The 16998-nt window shown below is 38.9% G+C and overlaps 1 protein-coding gene across 1 annotated transcript in view; it reads right to left on the reverse strand.

Moving 5' to 3' along the window:
• Grm7 (glutamate metabotropic receptor 7) overlaps nt 1-16998 on the reverse strand; it is an 881798-nt gene that overhangs the window by 571954 nt on the left and 292846 nt on the right. Inside the window, exon 2 of the mRNA XM_055628422.1 lies at nt 13411-13627. Coding sequence (XP_055484397.1) covers nt 13411-13627 — 217 coding nt within the window. The remainder of the gene's footprint in view (nt 1-13410; nt 13628-16998) is intronic.

Raw genomic sequence — 16998 nt, forward strand, 5'->3', positions numbered from 1 at the left:
AGAGAGAGAGAGAGAGAGAGAGAGAGAGAGAGAGAGAGAGAGATTTGGGGGTTATAATCTTAATAGTGCAATGGCATACAAACTTTAAAAATATAAAGAAAATAATACTGGATTCCTGAACTCAATTCAATGTTAATACTTAAAATGCAATAACTTGAATACAAATTTTATTAGCCAAAGTAGTTGATCTTGGATTTTCTTCCCCTGTTTAGATTCAATTATTCCTACTTTATTTAAAATACAATGAGCATAAATAGAATTGTATGCTTAGTTGTACATCAATCTCTTACAATCCAAAGATAGGGGAACTTCAAGGAAGAAAGAAAAGAAAGAATAACCTTCAACCCAAAATTTACTCTGCCAACAAGGTCTACAGGGATAAAGATGGAGCTGGATGCAGAGGTTGAGGGAAGGGCCAAACAATGACTGGCCCAACTTGAGAGCCTCCTAACCTCAGCCATTGGATAGAGCCAACCCCTGCCACTATTAATGATACTCTGCTATGCTTGCACACAGGAAACTAGCTTAACTGTCTTCTGAGGGGCTCCACTCAGTAACAAATCAAAACAGATTCTGAGGCCCATAGCAAAACATTAATGGAAGCCAAGAAATCTTATGGAAGATTTGGGAGAAGGATAGAGGAACCTGGAGGGTTCAAGAACTCCACAAGAAGACCAACAGAGTCAACCAAACTAGGCCCATGAGGCCTCACAGAGACTGAAACACCAACCAAAGAGCATATGGACTGGACCTAGGTCCCTACACATCTGTAGCTGATGGGCAGCTTGGTCTTATGTTTGTCCCCTTGCAATTAGAGTGGGGGCTGTCTCTGACATGGACTCCGTTGCCTGCTTTTGGATCACTTTCACTAGCTAGGCTGCCTTGTTGGGCCCCAGCAGCAGAGGATGAGCTTAGTCCTGATGCGACTTGATGTTCCAGGGTGGGTTGGTAGGGAAGGGTGTGCCCCTTTTCTGAGGAGAAGAGGGGAGAGGTTGGAGGGAGAGGCGGGGGTATAGAGGAGGGAGGGGGCTGTGGTACAGATGCAACATGAATAAATAAATCATAAAACAAGACAACAAAGAATATAAGGGATCAGGTTGGTGGCGAAAGAGAGCTGTGACAGGCAGAAAGAATATGGCTGGTACACATATCAACTCCATGCAACTGTGATCACATGCAGCTCAAGCCAGTTAAAACTGCAGAGAGGAAGGAGGTACAGTGGAAACAGGAAAATGTGAAGGGAGGACCATGGCTCCCGGGACTCCAGTTGTGGGAAAAGGAAGACTTCTTTGCAGAGACTAGGAATCATGGGATTTCAGTGTAAATGGTGAGATTCTCTCCTTTCTGTCCTGCGAACCTGTACAACCTCTCTTCCCACCTCCGCCTTCATTCTCCAATCTTTTGTAAGTGGAGACAACCCTGGCTCATTCTTTTTTAACTCTTCCATATGTTTCTGGATCCCTGTTGTCTCTCCTTGTTGTTTACACATTTCAGACCCTGTAGGTAAAACCTTGCATCTAACTCAGCTATTGCCATTACCTGCAATCTTAATTAATGGGATAAAAACCACATGGCTATAGAGAGGACCTTTGCTGGAACATTCTTTCTTGGAGAGTTGGGAGTAAAGCGGAGTAGAATTTTCCCATTTCTCAGTTAGCAGGTTGTGAATATTTCCACATATATATGTTCTAGTAATATTGTTGCATTTTTTTTTTGAAATTTTAAAAAAGTTCCGAATACAAGAAAAGTTGCAGCATGGATACACATGGCTCCTTATGGCTTCACCTCCATCAGAGGAGTTAGTGAGGGAGGTACAGTTACTCCTTTTTAGGTCTTGGAGGCTGCAGCTTGCTCATACTACATGGGCGGACATACAGCCACGTGAATGTCAAAAGTAGTAATTGGACTCAGTGGGTCACTGATGAAAATGTGAAAAAAGAGGACATTAGGTTGGAAGGGATACAGCAAGAAAGGTCCTGGGGAGCCTGGAGGAAGGTGGAGAGAGGCAGTTGTGGATAAATATAATCCAAATACATTATACAGAAACTTTCAAAGTATTATTATTTTTTTTGTCTGTTTGCTAAAAAAAAAAAAAAAAAAAAAAAAAAAAAAGATTTTAAAACAGGAGTAGAGTTGCATAGGTGGGGAGGTGGGAAGAATTTGGAAGCAGATGGAGGGGGAAACCATGATCAGAATATCATGAAGGGAAAAATATTTTCAATAAGATTTTAGTTAAAAATAATTGTACTAATATCGGACTGTAAAAGCATGCATTGAGACCCTAGAGGAGTGCTCCATTGATAATTTGACTGCGCTGTCTATAGCTGAGCACCATTCTAGTTGCTATCACAACTACTCATTGACAAATGCTGAACACAGGACTTGAGGAGAACAGACTAATGACAAATATACTGTGATCACCCCAAAGTGTGGAGAGAGGAATGCACACCAATTCTATTATCATGTATAGCTTGTAGAAAATAGCATCCAGTGTCCTCATAGGGAACTACAAATTGATGTCTACTTCCCAAAGACAATGCTCAGAAGCATCAATAATTTCTGTATGCATTAGCACTAAGACATTGTTATAGGTGTCTGTGTGCATACATGTCGCATGTATGTATACATATATATGTAGATACATGCATGTATGTATATGCATATTTATATCTATATTTTTAAAATTCACATATGCTGTTAGTAGATATTCATCACAGTTTCTGTCACAATTCTGAAAAATTGAATCATTTAAAGGAACATTTATCTACTCTGATAAAAATAACATGTGATTTATGTGAAGTAAAAACACATATCCCTAGTATATATGCATGTTGCTGTTTTGCAGTGGTAGGAATAGAATCTAGAGCTTCTCATATTCTAGTAAGTACTTAAAAACTGAGCTCCATTATGACCTTCATGTTAAAATCTTAGTTGCATCTAGAAAGGCCACTGATACTTTATGGAAAGAACATTTTAATAATTCTTCTCTTTCACTTGAGCCTAAAATATGTGCTTACGTCTGAGTGTGTCTGTGTGTTTGTGCGTGCTCATGTGCACATATGTTTTACCCCAAGATAATAGTTGTATGATGATGATGATTACAGTATTTTTTCTTATATGTAAATGTCTATCTTGTAATGGGTACTCAAGCTTTTCAGGGTCACAGGGCAATCTTACTAACACGAAGCAAAGATTATAATGCTGCCTCAAGAGGATCTATGAAAATTGTGTTTAAATTAACGCTAACTCTAAATTACTATTGTAATGGAAATGTACTGTTTAATAGTGATTGGAATTAAGGCTGAGGTGTTTAATTCATTCAACTAGAAGAGCAACAAACAATGTGAGTAAGCAGTAATAGAACACAGAGGTCAAAATCCTTCAAAGGAAGTGACCATGGTTCTGTTCAGGACAGCTACTGTCGCTGCTGGTGTGTATTGAAATCACTTTGCTTGCTTGAGAGTCTCAATACAGCCCACATGGGGCTTTGTAAAATTCCCCATGATCTCAGAAAGATTTAACAGCAGGGATCCATAGGCCAAATTAAAAGAGAACAGATCTCTTTATGTAAATCTCAAAGAGCCTGCACATACATGCATTAACTTGCTCAAAATACAAAATAAATGAAGAAGTCAACGAAGCCAGTAAGCAGATATGCTGCAAACAATCAGACACGATGTAGTGCATGGACTGGGCTGCCTATACAATAGAACTGTCCAGTTCGCTCATTCCAGTGCCCTATCTCACTTCTCTAGTGCAGTCGAGTAGCATTCTGGAAGCTTCTGGCAGCAGCAACCAAACTGACAGTCTGACCACCAAGTGTTTATCAGAGCATGGACATTGTATGAAGATCAGTCTTTCCTGCCTACGCTCTGCCCTCCTTCAACCCCAGTGGTGGAAGGTGCCACTGTAGCTAATGCACTTTCCGGATGAAATACTTAAACCCAAGCATTTTGCTTGCCCTGCACTTCTCAAATGGTACTAGACATTTAAGCAGTTCTTAGAACTCTGAAGCTTTTAGTTGTGAAATCTGGTTATCAGTACAAGTTGTTCCACATGTTTTTCTGAAGTCTATATGGACATTGATGTTCCAATATACTCATTTTATTCTTATAACAAATCTCTTGCTAGGATCTATTCTATCAGTCCTCCAGAAATTCAGAACGAGGACTCTCATAATAGTTTTTTTGTTTGTTTGTTTGTTTTTTTGTAAATATTGAGAATAGGGACTTCAAAATCTTGAAGACTGAACACAGCCTCATTAGATAGAGAGAAAAGAGTAAACACACCTGATTCTAAACTTACTGATTTTGAAGTCACCACAAATGCCTGGTCGCTTTCTCAGGCAGTCACTGCAGGGCTCTTCCTTCCCTCCTCCACTGACCAAAAAATTGTACTGCTCAACAGAATTCTCCATATTTGTATCTCTGCTCCTGGATTCAAACCAAGGATTCTTTTCCTCCCTATTCTCCTTTCCATATAAAACCCTTTCTTAGTAGGTGCACCAGGAAGTCCTCAGAGGCAAGGAAGCCACAAAGCAGGACCCACCACTACCATCAGCTCTTTTCATGTCCCCTCCCAGAGTCCAAAACTTTCACATGCTGTGAAGTTTTGGAAGGGAGAGGGAGTTGTTAGATTTGTGTCCAGAGTCTCTCTTTCATGTCACAGTAGCAGCGACAGTCTGTCATCATCTATTTTAAGACTGCATGCCAACTGTGGCAGTCCAGCCACTTGGAGGAGCTCATCCTCAGCAATTAGAGTGATTTTTATTAGGGAATTTTCTAAAACAAGAGACATGAGTTTTCTTAGTAAATACTGATGCCTTCACTATTCATAGGACCGATATGCTGGTTCCCAGTGAATTACATAAGGAAGTGGAGCCAGAACCTTAGGCTTAGACCTCAAATATCTGCTCCTTTTCAGAAATGGTAAACATGTTGCATGGAAGAGATTTTGAATTCCGTTCATCAGGGGTTGTATATTTTTTCAAACCAATGATTTTGCTCTTACAGCTTTGAGCATTTCAAACACTGCCACTGTTGCTTGCGGTTCAGTCATGCTCCTCTCTTCCTAGAACACCCTGCACTGCTTCCCTTTGGACAGCATTGTCTGTCTATCTTCAACATTCATTTTGGGGATATTATCCGCCTTCTCCCAGAGACCTCAGTTGGAACATAACTATGTTTATCTTCATTGCTTTCCTTTCTCATATTTGTGTTTTGGAAGTCAAGGCTTTCTTTTTTTTGTTGTTGTGAATATTATTTTGAGACAGTGTTTATAAACAAAGGTATTCAGATGCATACTGTGGGCTCATAAGATACCAGGTTTAGCTATAGACTTAGAAAGCCATTTTTTCACAGGGAAGCGATGGTCATGCTAGAAAATCAGAATCAGAAACAGTCCCACTGCACCAACTAGAATCTTGTGCTAATACTGATATTGTTAACATGTTTTTAAAAAATACATGGGTTCCAAAAGGTTTCTCAGTAGCTAAAAGTGCTTGCCATGCAATCTGGCTACACGAGCTAGGTCCCTAGGACTCATACGAGAGGAGAGAATTGACTACTGAAAATTGTCCTCTGCCCTCCACATACATGTACACACACACACATGCACACACACACACACACACACACTAAACTAATAAAACAAAAATATAAAAATAAAGTAAATTATTTAAAAGATCCTATTCTGTACTGTGCACTATTCTGAATAAACACTATTATGTCATATTCAATATGCCGTCTTTTATAAACTTAATTTGTAATTAGAGAGGGAAGCTAGGAAAATGAAATTGAAGAAAGGTAAAGCAATTCTGTGACAGAGGTACACCCGGGATGTTAAGAAACTCAGAAGAGAGACAGCCGTTCATTACCTGTGTTAATGAAGGTTGAAAAGAAACAAAATATGAACATGCCTAAATTAAGCAGATAAATTATTTAAATGATGTTGGACAATTCACTGAGCCACTGGGGAGGTTAGAGAACCAAAATCAGAATATTAGTAGACACGGAGAGAATCCAGGCTGCCAGAAGCAAAGCCTCAAACAAACAAAACAAAAGCTGTATCAGCAGGCTGGCTTGACACTACTGTAGGTCCTGTTGGAATAGGAAGCCAGAAGTTAAATGAGTGAAGCCAACTGATGCTGGATTTCACATCTACTGGCCTAAGTGGATATTGCTGCTCTGGCCAATGCTGGTGTCATTAAATTGGGCTTTTTATTGTTCTTGCTAGTTGTGTCCTTGAAGCTTAATTCATTTACAGTGGTTATGCCTGGTTAGCAGAACACAAACTAAGGTGAGGCTAGGAACATGAATATTAGGTGTTGTAAGCTTTACCGTAATCTGCAGACAGGCTCCCTTCTGAAAATTTATGTAGTCATTTGTCATTAGCATATCCACATAGACTTAAATAGGTTGTGTTATTAAAGAGACAATTACATCCATTGCTGTCTACAACAGGATCCTTAGGCTGGGCAGGTGGCTTAGCAGGTAAGAATAGTACATGCTCTGAAAACCTGAGGATTTAAGTTCAAATTCCCTATACCAAGATAAAAAAAAAAAAAGCAAGGATGCTTATTATATCTCCACACCACCATCTAGATTTCAATGCCACCATCTAAGTTCTTGTTTCTTTCCTAAAATGGTGTTATATAAAAAGGTAATCATATATTTAATATTTTAAAGATTACTTGCCTTATTAGTAATGTATGTTACTTATGTTAAATGTAGGTATTAGGGCAGGTAATGTGGGGTAGACTTTTAATCCCAGCACCCAGCAGACAGACTCTGTGAATTTGAGACCAGCCTCATCTACATAATGTGTTTAAGGCCTGTCAGTGCTACATAGTGAAATTCTGTCTAAACAGAGCATAAAGTATGGATGGTAGGTATTCAAAGATGCACAGTCGTGACTTCTATAAAGCGCTTACACTATAACACTTGGTTTTCAGTAGGAGTGTCAAGAGGAAACCTATTGTAAACCAAGAGTAACAGATCCAGGTTATCATTTTAGGGGACCTAGAGGAAAAATTATGACTTTGTAAGTGATTCCTTTGGTTTTCCCCCAAAAGACAAGATGAGGAAGTAAAATTGTTCCCTCTCTTTTTCTTAGTAAATACTGTTTGCATGCCTTCTGCCAACGGAACTTAAGCTAGATGACAGGAACACAGGCTTGACTTTGCCTTGACTATAAAAAGCACCAGCAAAGAGAGAGTGCTGCATCCAGGAAGGAACAGAAAGCAATGCTATAAACTCCCATAATGAGGGAGAGAGGGAGATAGAGAGAGAGAGCTCTGTTGGTAAAGCACTGGGGCCTGAGTTGTATGCTCAGTATCTAAATAATAAATGAACATGGCAGCAGGTGCTTGCAATCTTAGCACTGGAGAGGTGAACACAGGAGGAACCCATAGGCACACTGACTAGTCTGTCCCTCTGATCAGAGAGAGCTTCAATTCTTAGTGGATGTATACACACACGTACATACATGCCTTACATATACTATGCACTACACAGAGACATAAATGAACGTAAAAAAATGCATCATTAGCAAATTCACAATCTCAAGGTCTAAATCCTGATGACTGTGTAGCAGCTAAATAAATCTCTGGCTATGCATTTATGACCCCAAAAACATTATAGAGAATATTCAGAAAGCAAAATGATAAATTCAAAGAATATCTAGAATTTATTTTAATAATGATACTTTATATTTTTATTTTTATTAAACGACACCATTTCTCTCCATCTTTATTCTCCCTTCATTCATTCCCTGTCCTTTCCCTCCAAACTCTCCCATGTTTTCACCCTTAACCCCCTCTCAAATTCAAGCCTGTTTTTATATTGATTATGGTTGCACATATACATATATAAGCGCATAATATAGAAACATAGCCTGCTGAGTCTCCGTAGTTTTGCTTATGTACAAGATTTCAGGGTTGAACACTTGTACTGGATTACAATTAGGAGGCTCCTTCCTGAGAAAACTAATTTTCCCTCTTTCATCAGTCATCATTTGCTTATAGTTCTTGCTCTAGTGATCAGGCCATGTGAAATTTCCCCCTTCCACATAAGCATTTTCTTTCTGTTGAAAATACGTAATAATGCCAGATGAAGCAACAATTTCTAGTAAGTATCACGAAATACCAAAAGGATAGTTCTAGCATATTTTTAGGTTTTAAAAAGTTGACATGTAGGTTAACATTGCATCGTTAACACACTGTAGGTGCCTGGGTTTTTATAATAATAATGTCATAAAACAGTATCTTTGAATTCTCCTAGAAACTGGTTTAAAGGCTGTTAGAGTCCAATGCAGTTTACTCTTTTACAATCCCGACAAATAAGATCTGAGGAGAGCAACAGAACCAAAATACCTGGGCACAGGGGTCTTTTGTGAGACTGATACTTCAACCATACTTTATACAGTTATGGATAAAACCTAGAACCCCTGCTCAGATGTAGCCCATGGCAACTCAGTCTCCAAGTGGGTACCCTAGTAAGGGAACAGGGACTGTCTCTGACATGAACTCAGTGGCTGGCTCTTTGACCACCACCCCTCCCCGCCCCCGAGGAGGGAGGAGCCCTGCCAGGCCACAGAGGAGGACAATGCAGCTAGTCCTGATGAGATCTGATAGGCTAGGGTCAGATGGAGGGGGAGAAGGACCTCCCCTTTCAGTGGACTTAGAGAGGGGAATGGGAAGAGATAAGGAAGGGAGGGTGAGATTGGGAAGGAATTAGGGATGGGGTTGCAGCTGTAATACAAAGTGAATAAACTGTAATTAATATAAAAATAAAAAATTAATTATAAAAAGCAAGATCCAAAGGATCTGAGACCGACCAGTGTGATACGTTCTCACAAATTTTTTTTTTTTTTTTTTTTTTTTTTGGCTTCCACTAAGGAAATAAGAGCCTTTAAATGCAACTTAAGGCATTTAGGTTACCACATTGGCCTGGCTTTTTTGGTGGGGAGAGGGAGGTAATGGGAATGAATTTTGCCTTATTCCCTACAATATTAGGCAAAATCAGCTTTTGTTGACATTATGTGAATAACCATTACAGGGCTATTTATACAAATGTGGCTCTTTTACAAGACAGTCATCATCTGAGGAAATCATGTTAACATTCTCCTTAAATCACAATATGATGTAGTAGCTGCACTTATGCAAGTCTTCCAGAACCGAGCCTGAGCGAGGCTGTTGGCATTTACTTTAACAGCATAGACAAAAAGATGTCTAATCATCCATGTGAACAGGCCCCTGATGGTGCTCCAGAAATGGTTTAGTGGTAAAGAGCACTGGCCGCTCTTCCAAAGGACTTATGGTGGATTCCTACCACCATTGTGAGCTCACAACTGTCTGTGACTCCAGTCTCAGGAAATCTGATACCGTCTTCTAGCATCCCAGGGCACCTATGTGGTACATACATTCATGCTGACAACACCCACATACACATAAAAATTAGAGAGAGAGAGACAGAGAGAATTGAAAGACTCCTGTTGAAATGTGCTTGCTTTTTTTTTTCCATCCAATGAAGATTTCATCATTCGTTTTACCAGTGAGTGATGCCAGGGAGCTCAACCTTTGCTTTGCTACTGTGAGCACTAGAGATGTGCTTTCTGCCTAGCGTAGCCTCTGCGTTAGGATTAAGGATCCCTTCAATTTTGTGGTGAAAGCATTCTAAAATGAAAACAAAGTATTTATAAAGAAGAATGACAGTTCTCAGAACCAAACTGTTGAAAAGCAATGGAAGTTAATTCTTTCAGATTGACACCGTGACATATAAAATATATTCAATCCCTCGTGTGTTTCTGAAGGGGGCATCTGTATGTGCGTACATGGGTGTGCATGCCTGAGAGAGAGAAAGAAGAAGGAAAGGGATTGGGAGAGGGGGAGGGAGAAAGAGAGAGACTCTAGCTCACTTCTTTTCCTTTTCCTTATAAGGTAAAATGTATTAAAAAGAAGTAATTCAACTATCAACGTAATTTGCAATTATGACTGAAAGCAGACTATTCCAGTCATTTTCAAACTTTTCAAGTTCAAATAATAAATATTTATAGGGAATCAGTGTGGTGCACTAACAGCCAGGTGTTTCTAAGCACTAACTGCTTCCCAGTACCACATCTCATTCATTACACAGCCATGACAAAGCAGACTCCATAAATCTCTTTCGCTCTGTGTGGATGCTGAGGACCGAAATGGTGAATCATGTATCAAATCTTTACAGTACCGAAGTAAGAGAGTTCATAACTCAAATCCAGGTCTCTGTGTCTTGAGCACCTTACTCAATTTTATGATAAAAAGCTTCACTTTTACACATATGTGTCTCGGGTCTTTTGTACAGATCATGTTCTTGAATTAGTAGATGAAAAATAAAGTGAATATTTGATGTTACACTGGAAAATTTCTCCAAATTCTCTAACAAGTACACCTTCCAGAATTCTCAGAAGTAGAATATGTAATTGTTTCTTTAAGTGGATAGAGATAAAGTAGGCTGACTTAGAAGTTGAGATGCCTGAGACTATGTATCTTTAAATACCAAAATCACATTTTGAGTAGGGAGATACATCCTCAGATGTCCACAGAAATGAAGGGGTTAGAGAGATGGCTCAGTGGATAAAGCACTGAAGTGTGAGGGATTTGGATATTCCAAGTCCATGTAAAATCTGCTCAGGAGTAGCTGTTTCATGTACAGACAGAGAAATCTCCAAGGATACCTAGCTAGCCAGGTTCACAGGGATTGCCAAGTTCTGGGTTCAGCAAGAGGCCTTTTCTCAATAAATAAAGTATAGTGCAATCAAAAAAGACACCCAGTATCAGCTTTGAGGACACACACATACACACAGAGAGAGAGATACAGAGATAAAGAAGAGAGACAGACCAAGATATACAGAGAGATGAACCCCCACATGTGTGCTTACATAAGCAAATGCACATATATATACATTCACAATACACACAAGTGAATGCATACACACACACAAAAAGTACCTCATAGCAATGCAGTGGTCTTTTAACCTCATTTTCTCTCTAAGTCACAGTGAATAAACTTAGTCTACACGACTTAAACTCTCCCTCTGTCTCTCCTTTCTCCTTGTTTATCAGAGAAGGGTATCCATAAAGCACTTACGTGAACTTCCTGTTATTAATTGCACCCATGATATAGCACAGGTGGCTTATAACCATTATCTGAATACCACAATATGTAGAACTACTAGCTGACATGTCATCTGAATCTCCTGTGTCTTCTCCTATGTCTCCAGCAGCAGGTTATTATTTTTTGACTCTCACTCTCAAGGCGTGTGTTTGCAGGTTGGATGATTTGATTTTAAATGACTGTCCCTGACAAGGCCTTGTTTTTGAGCTGAACATCTCAATATATGGTTAGCAAAATGCATAGTCTGGAATGTGCATACAACATTACACAGGCGATTCCTTTTTCCATTACATAACAAACTCTAATGTCATATCTTATGCTTTCAACCAATGACACCAGGAATAGCAACCATATAATTTTCTCACTGAAACCTGTCTACAGAACACAGTCTCTTACAAAGTGCTAGAATAAGCATTTGTTTTAATCCCAAAGCAAGAAGAGCTGTCTTTTACTAAATATTTAACATGTTGGTGACCATAACAATGCTGATATTTTTTGAGGAAGAATTATATTCTCTACTTTATCAATACAAAGTTCAGTGTTAAATTTGGGACCATCTAGTAGCAAATAAATATTCCAAGATGATGGCCAGGTTTTATTTCAGAGCTACTGTTTTACATGCAATTTCTCTTGACCTTGCCTACTTTACTTATTTCCATCCAGAGAGTTCACACATTTCTCCATGTCAACCTCATTTTGATGAAAGCAAGATTAGAAGAGACCAAGGAAGGAATAAAAACGGTCATTACAATGATTAGGTATCTCTTTGGGGGCTAACAAAATCTACTACTAATGAATTCTACATATAACGGCCGGCCACAGGACTGAGTTAAAATTTCCTGCCAGATCAGAAGGTTTCTAACTGAATTATGTTAGACAGAACCACAGCAGTTAGAGTAACAGCAGTGAATGAATAACACGTGTTCTCTAGTCAGAGTCTTGGGAATGTGACCAGAGCTGTAGGATGATTAATCAGAAACACCATGTAAAAACAACAGAACAAAGTAAGAAGTTCATATCTGCTTGAACCTAGAAATGATATTTAAGATGACACTTGTCCGTGATTTGTAAGTGTCAGCCAGGGATACTTAGACACAGGAGTATCTCAGTCTGAAGGCAGAAAGTTAGGAGGTCCCAGATGGACAATGACACTTAAAATTACAGCAATCGAGCATGCTGTGAGTTAAAAATTTGTGATTCACAAAGAAGCTTCTCTGCACAGTCATGGGCAGGTCTATCAGCTAGATACACTGGGTATATGTTTAGTGAAGGGTGATGTTCAAGTTCCCGTCATCAAGATAAGTGGCACCTTTCTTCATAATACAGACCTTCTGTTCATTGATCTCATTTTTTGGTTATCTACACCAGTCACTGACCATTTTGAGTGAATAAAATTCTTACAAGAAAAATTGATTCCCTTATCACAATAACTTCATAGGACCAGGCAGGATGTGGACAATTAAAATTCACGAATTTAGAAGGCAGAGATAGGGAGATCAAAATTCACCCTTAGCTAAATAGTTAGTTCAAGGACAACTTTGGTTACATGAGACCCTGTCAAAAGTGGGAGAAAATAAAAAAATAAAATAAAACATAAAATGAGCCAGAAAGGTGTGTGTGTGTGTGTATATATATATATATATATATATATATATATATATATATATATATATGATAGCTGGTCAACCTCCAAAGCTCTTTAAAGAAAGATATCTGTTCTAAGTGATACTAAGTAGAATTGACTCTCAGAACACAAGCACAAATTTCAGCTCTATTTGCCTAAATACATTCTACTATTTTTTTTTTTTTGTGAAGTTGTTCAGAGGTATTTGGTTCTTTTCTAAAACCAGGGTAGCCTTGTCATGATGTACATACATAGTTCTAAACAGTTCTCCCCACCTAGGAGATGGGCAAGAAGAAAAGCATCATGGATGGACATGGGCAGTCACTTTTTCTCACTGTCTATAAACAGACTGGAGTTTCCTTGGACATCTCTTAGGAAGCATCTAGGCACCCATTGCAGTGTTTATTGTGTTCATCTGTTGGTGCCAGGAAGCTGCAGTTTCACACCTTTGAAAAGAATTTCTCCAAAAATTACATGTTATAGATGAAGACCTTAAAGATTCAGTCACAGGACAGAGAATGTAAAATCAAGGACATGGTGGTGATTATGTTTACTGTTTACTTAATATCTCAAGAAAACTCCGCAAATCACAAGTATTTGAAAAGGATTAAGTTTGATGATGCAATCACTTCCTACCTGCCTCTTTGGAAATCTGTGTGAAGGACTCCACACCTTTCTCTCCATAGCTTCCTTCGGATGCGAGAGTAGACACATAATTCCAACCCAAGGCCTTTACAATGTCTACCATAGCCTGGGCTTGGAAGGAATCAGGTGGGACCACACGAGAGAAGAAGTCATAGCGCCGGTCATCACTGAGCTCAGGAGCTGTGGATGCGTAACTAATCTGAGGGATCTGAAACGATATAAATATATAAATAAAAAATAAGCACCATAGAGAGCAAAGCAGGAGGGTAAAACCAACTCATGCACACTGGGAACTAGCCACTCAAAATAAAGGACTAGGGCATCACTTAAGGTGAACATTCTGTGCAGTTACCATCCTACAAGTACACACCATCTAGATGAATCTGAAAAACGACATTTCCTTTGGTTCATCTGTTCTTTATGCTCTTTAGTAGAACAAGAGCTTTCTTGTTCTATTTTCTCTCCTTAAGTAAGAGGAATGAGGATATCAGGGAAACACTGTGGTAACCATCATGGCTGCTTAAAGGCAGAGGCTTCATGACCAATCCAAGTATTGTAACAGATTAAAAAAAAACAAAAACAAAACAAAACAAAACAAAAACAATGAAGCCTAACTGCCTAGTATGTAGAGACCAGAGTAGTCAACAGAAGTTATGATTCCTTATGGACATCATGAGGCATGAGCAAAGAGTCTTGAGGACCTGTGGGAACATATCAAAGCGAGCTCCATGTGGTGATTCATTCCCCAAAGAATATTATAACATAGCTCAGCAGGACCCTTAGCCCAGGTAAGGGTTGTCCCTGAGAAAGCCTTCTCAACCTGTGGGTCTCAAAACCATTTGTGGTTGCATATCAAATATTTTGCAGTTATTTATAGTTCAATGAAATAACTTTATATTTAAGGGCCACAATGTGAAAAAATGTGTTTTTTAATATTTTTAATTTTATTTTTTTATTCATTATTATTTTATTCCCTTTTTCTTTTTCCTTTTCTTTTTTTAATGTATTACATTTTATTCACTTTATACCCTAGCTTTAGCCCCCTCCCTCATCCCATCCCAATCCTGCCCCCCACCTCAGTCTACTAGTGGGTACCGTAGTAAGGGGAACAGGGGCAGTCTCTGACATGAACTCAGTGGTTGGTTCTTTGATCACCTCTCCCTGAAGGGGGGTGAGGAGAGGCAGCCTTACCAGGCCACAGAGGAAGACAGTGCAGACAGTTCTGATGAGACCTGATAGGCTATAGTCAAATGGAAGGGGAGGAGGACCTCCCTTATCAGTGGACTAGGGAAGCAGCATGGGTGTAGAAGAGGAAAGGAGAAGGTATTGGGAAGGGACGAGGGAGGGGGATACAGCTGGGATACAAAGTGAATAAATTGAGATAGATAGATAGATAGATAGATAGATAGATAGATAGATAGATAGATAGATAGATAGATAGGAAAAAAGTACAATTGGTATCCAGTTACTCCTTTTCTGGTGTTGGATAAATGTTTTGAAGTTTAGTTACATGAGTGATTTTGAAGCATTGAGTCTAAGCTAAATCAAAGTGAGGATCTGTAACATATATATTATGTTAATTATATTAATTTATTATATGTGTGACTACTACATATACATGCAAATGCATACACACACACACACACACACACACACAGGGAGGCACAGAGTCTCAAACATTCTAAGGAAAGCTACAAAGCCACTACTGACAACAAACACAGCTTGCGATCTGACAGCAGGATCCCTGTCTTGCTAAGCTCTGCAATGCACTCCACTTGTTCTCTGTGTGATTTCTAGAAGGTAGCAATTTTGAGAAGTTACCTATGATTAGTATTACAAGTAGTTATGTGCAAGAATAATGAACTGGCAAAATTTTGTTTGACAATTCTCCCCTCATTATGATTTTGTTTCAGATATCCAAAGGCATTTTTTATCTTTGTGTGAACTGATCCAATAAACCACCTATTTTGCCAGGAATATACCAAAGTCAAACTTACTTTGACTTTCTGAGTCCAGAAAATTCTATTCAATATTGGCTGTTTCTGTTTTTCCATATTTTCTTGTTTTGAAGCATGCTTATTACTGCTTTAAAGATCATCTTCACAAACATTTCATGTTCAGTTCTTCTGTCTGACAGAAGGGTGATTTTCCCTGTTCCCCCCTTATGTTGGCAAGAAAGTTCTCTGACCCAAATTCAAAGCACAAACTAGGGTTAGGAAGCCTCAGTGTCTCCTGCTGAGGTCTTTCCCTGGTTAACTCAATTACAGGATTTCAAGGGCCACTGGGAGTAAGATGGAGTATCAGCAAGTGCTGAGATCAGAGATTGAGCCTTTTGTTATCTAGTGTCTCTACCTCAAAGATTAAGCTGCATCATTAATTGTTCTCACATGGCAGTAATGTGCATTGTTCAACATGATGCCAGGACTGAGTGGATGTTTCATGCCATGGGGGGCTAATTATGAAAATATAGGATGGACTATCTTCCCTAACTAAGGTTATCCATTCTCCACATTTGACCTTGGTGGTGGTTTGAGTGTGAAATGTCCCACACAGGCTTATATTGTTAATACTTGGTCTCCTGTTGGCACCACAGTTTGGGAATGTTCTGTAACATTTCAGACATTGATCTTTGTGGAAAGAAGTGCATCAGTGGAGGTGTATTTTGAAGCTTTGTAGCCTGGCCCAACTCTCTGCTTCCCTGACAGCCTGGCTGACCTCTTGGATAGATTTTCTACCATGATGGATTCTATTCACCTCCAGAATTCTATTCATGAATAGAACTTTACTTTCCAAAGTTGCCCCCCCTTTTTTTCAATCACCATATACTATCCCAGCAACAGAAAAATAACTAATACAATTTCTTAAATTCTTTACAGCACAGGTTAGCTTTCCCCTCTGTGTCCTAAAGCATGTTGACAGTTTTACATTTATTGCAAGGATGACTGCTTTGGAAGCAGTATCTATTATATGCTAAACTCTTTATAATATATACATTGTGTTCCAAGAATTCCATAGGCAGTTCCTCCTCTATAATGTCAAATGCCCTACCCTATCATATACTAGATTATACTATGTAGTACTATTTTTCTATTAGCTCATTTTATAGAAGGAGTATGCAGTGAGCCTCAGAATTCAACCATGACCTCCAAATACATAGATATAAATTAGTATCACCACTCAGTCGTGAATACGTGCTCCACAAACAATTGAACACTTAATTATGTCAATTTAGAACATCTTGCTAAAATCTTAAATAATAAGCATACAGAAGGAAGGCCAATAGATTATTATCATCTAAGTGGATTTCTGCTCACAGCATTGACTATGACATCACTGAAATTCACATTAGAGTGTATTCGGAGACAACTATTCAACTTGTTTAAAAACATTGATGATGCTCAAACACCCTGACAATTAGGGCTCTTATGTGTTTATGGTTTGGAGACTTTAATTATTGGGGAAAGAAAATCTTCATTTGTAGTGCTTCAGGAAGAACCATGGGGTGTGGGTGGCGAGAGGGACTTGACAAGATTTTCTTTCAGTTTCATGAGGTCCGATTTATTGATTGTTGCTCTTAGA

This window comes from Psammomys obesus, unplaced genomic scaffold (assembly GCF_907164565.1).
Source record: "Psammomys obesus unplaced genomic scaffold, mPsaObe1.curated_primary_1811, whole genome shotgun sequence".
NCBI lineage: Eukaryota > Metazoa > Chordata > Mammalia > Rodentia > Muridae > Psammomys > Psammomys obesus.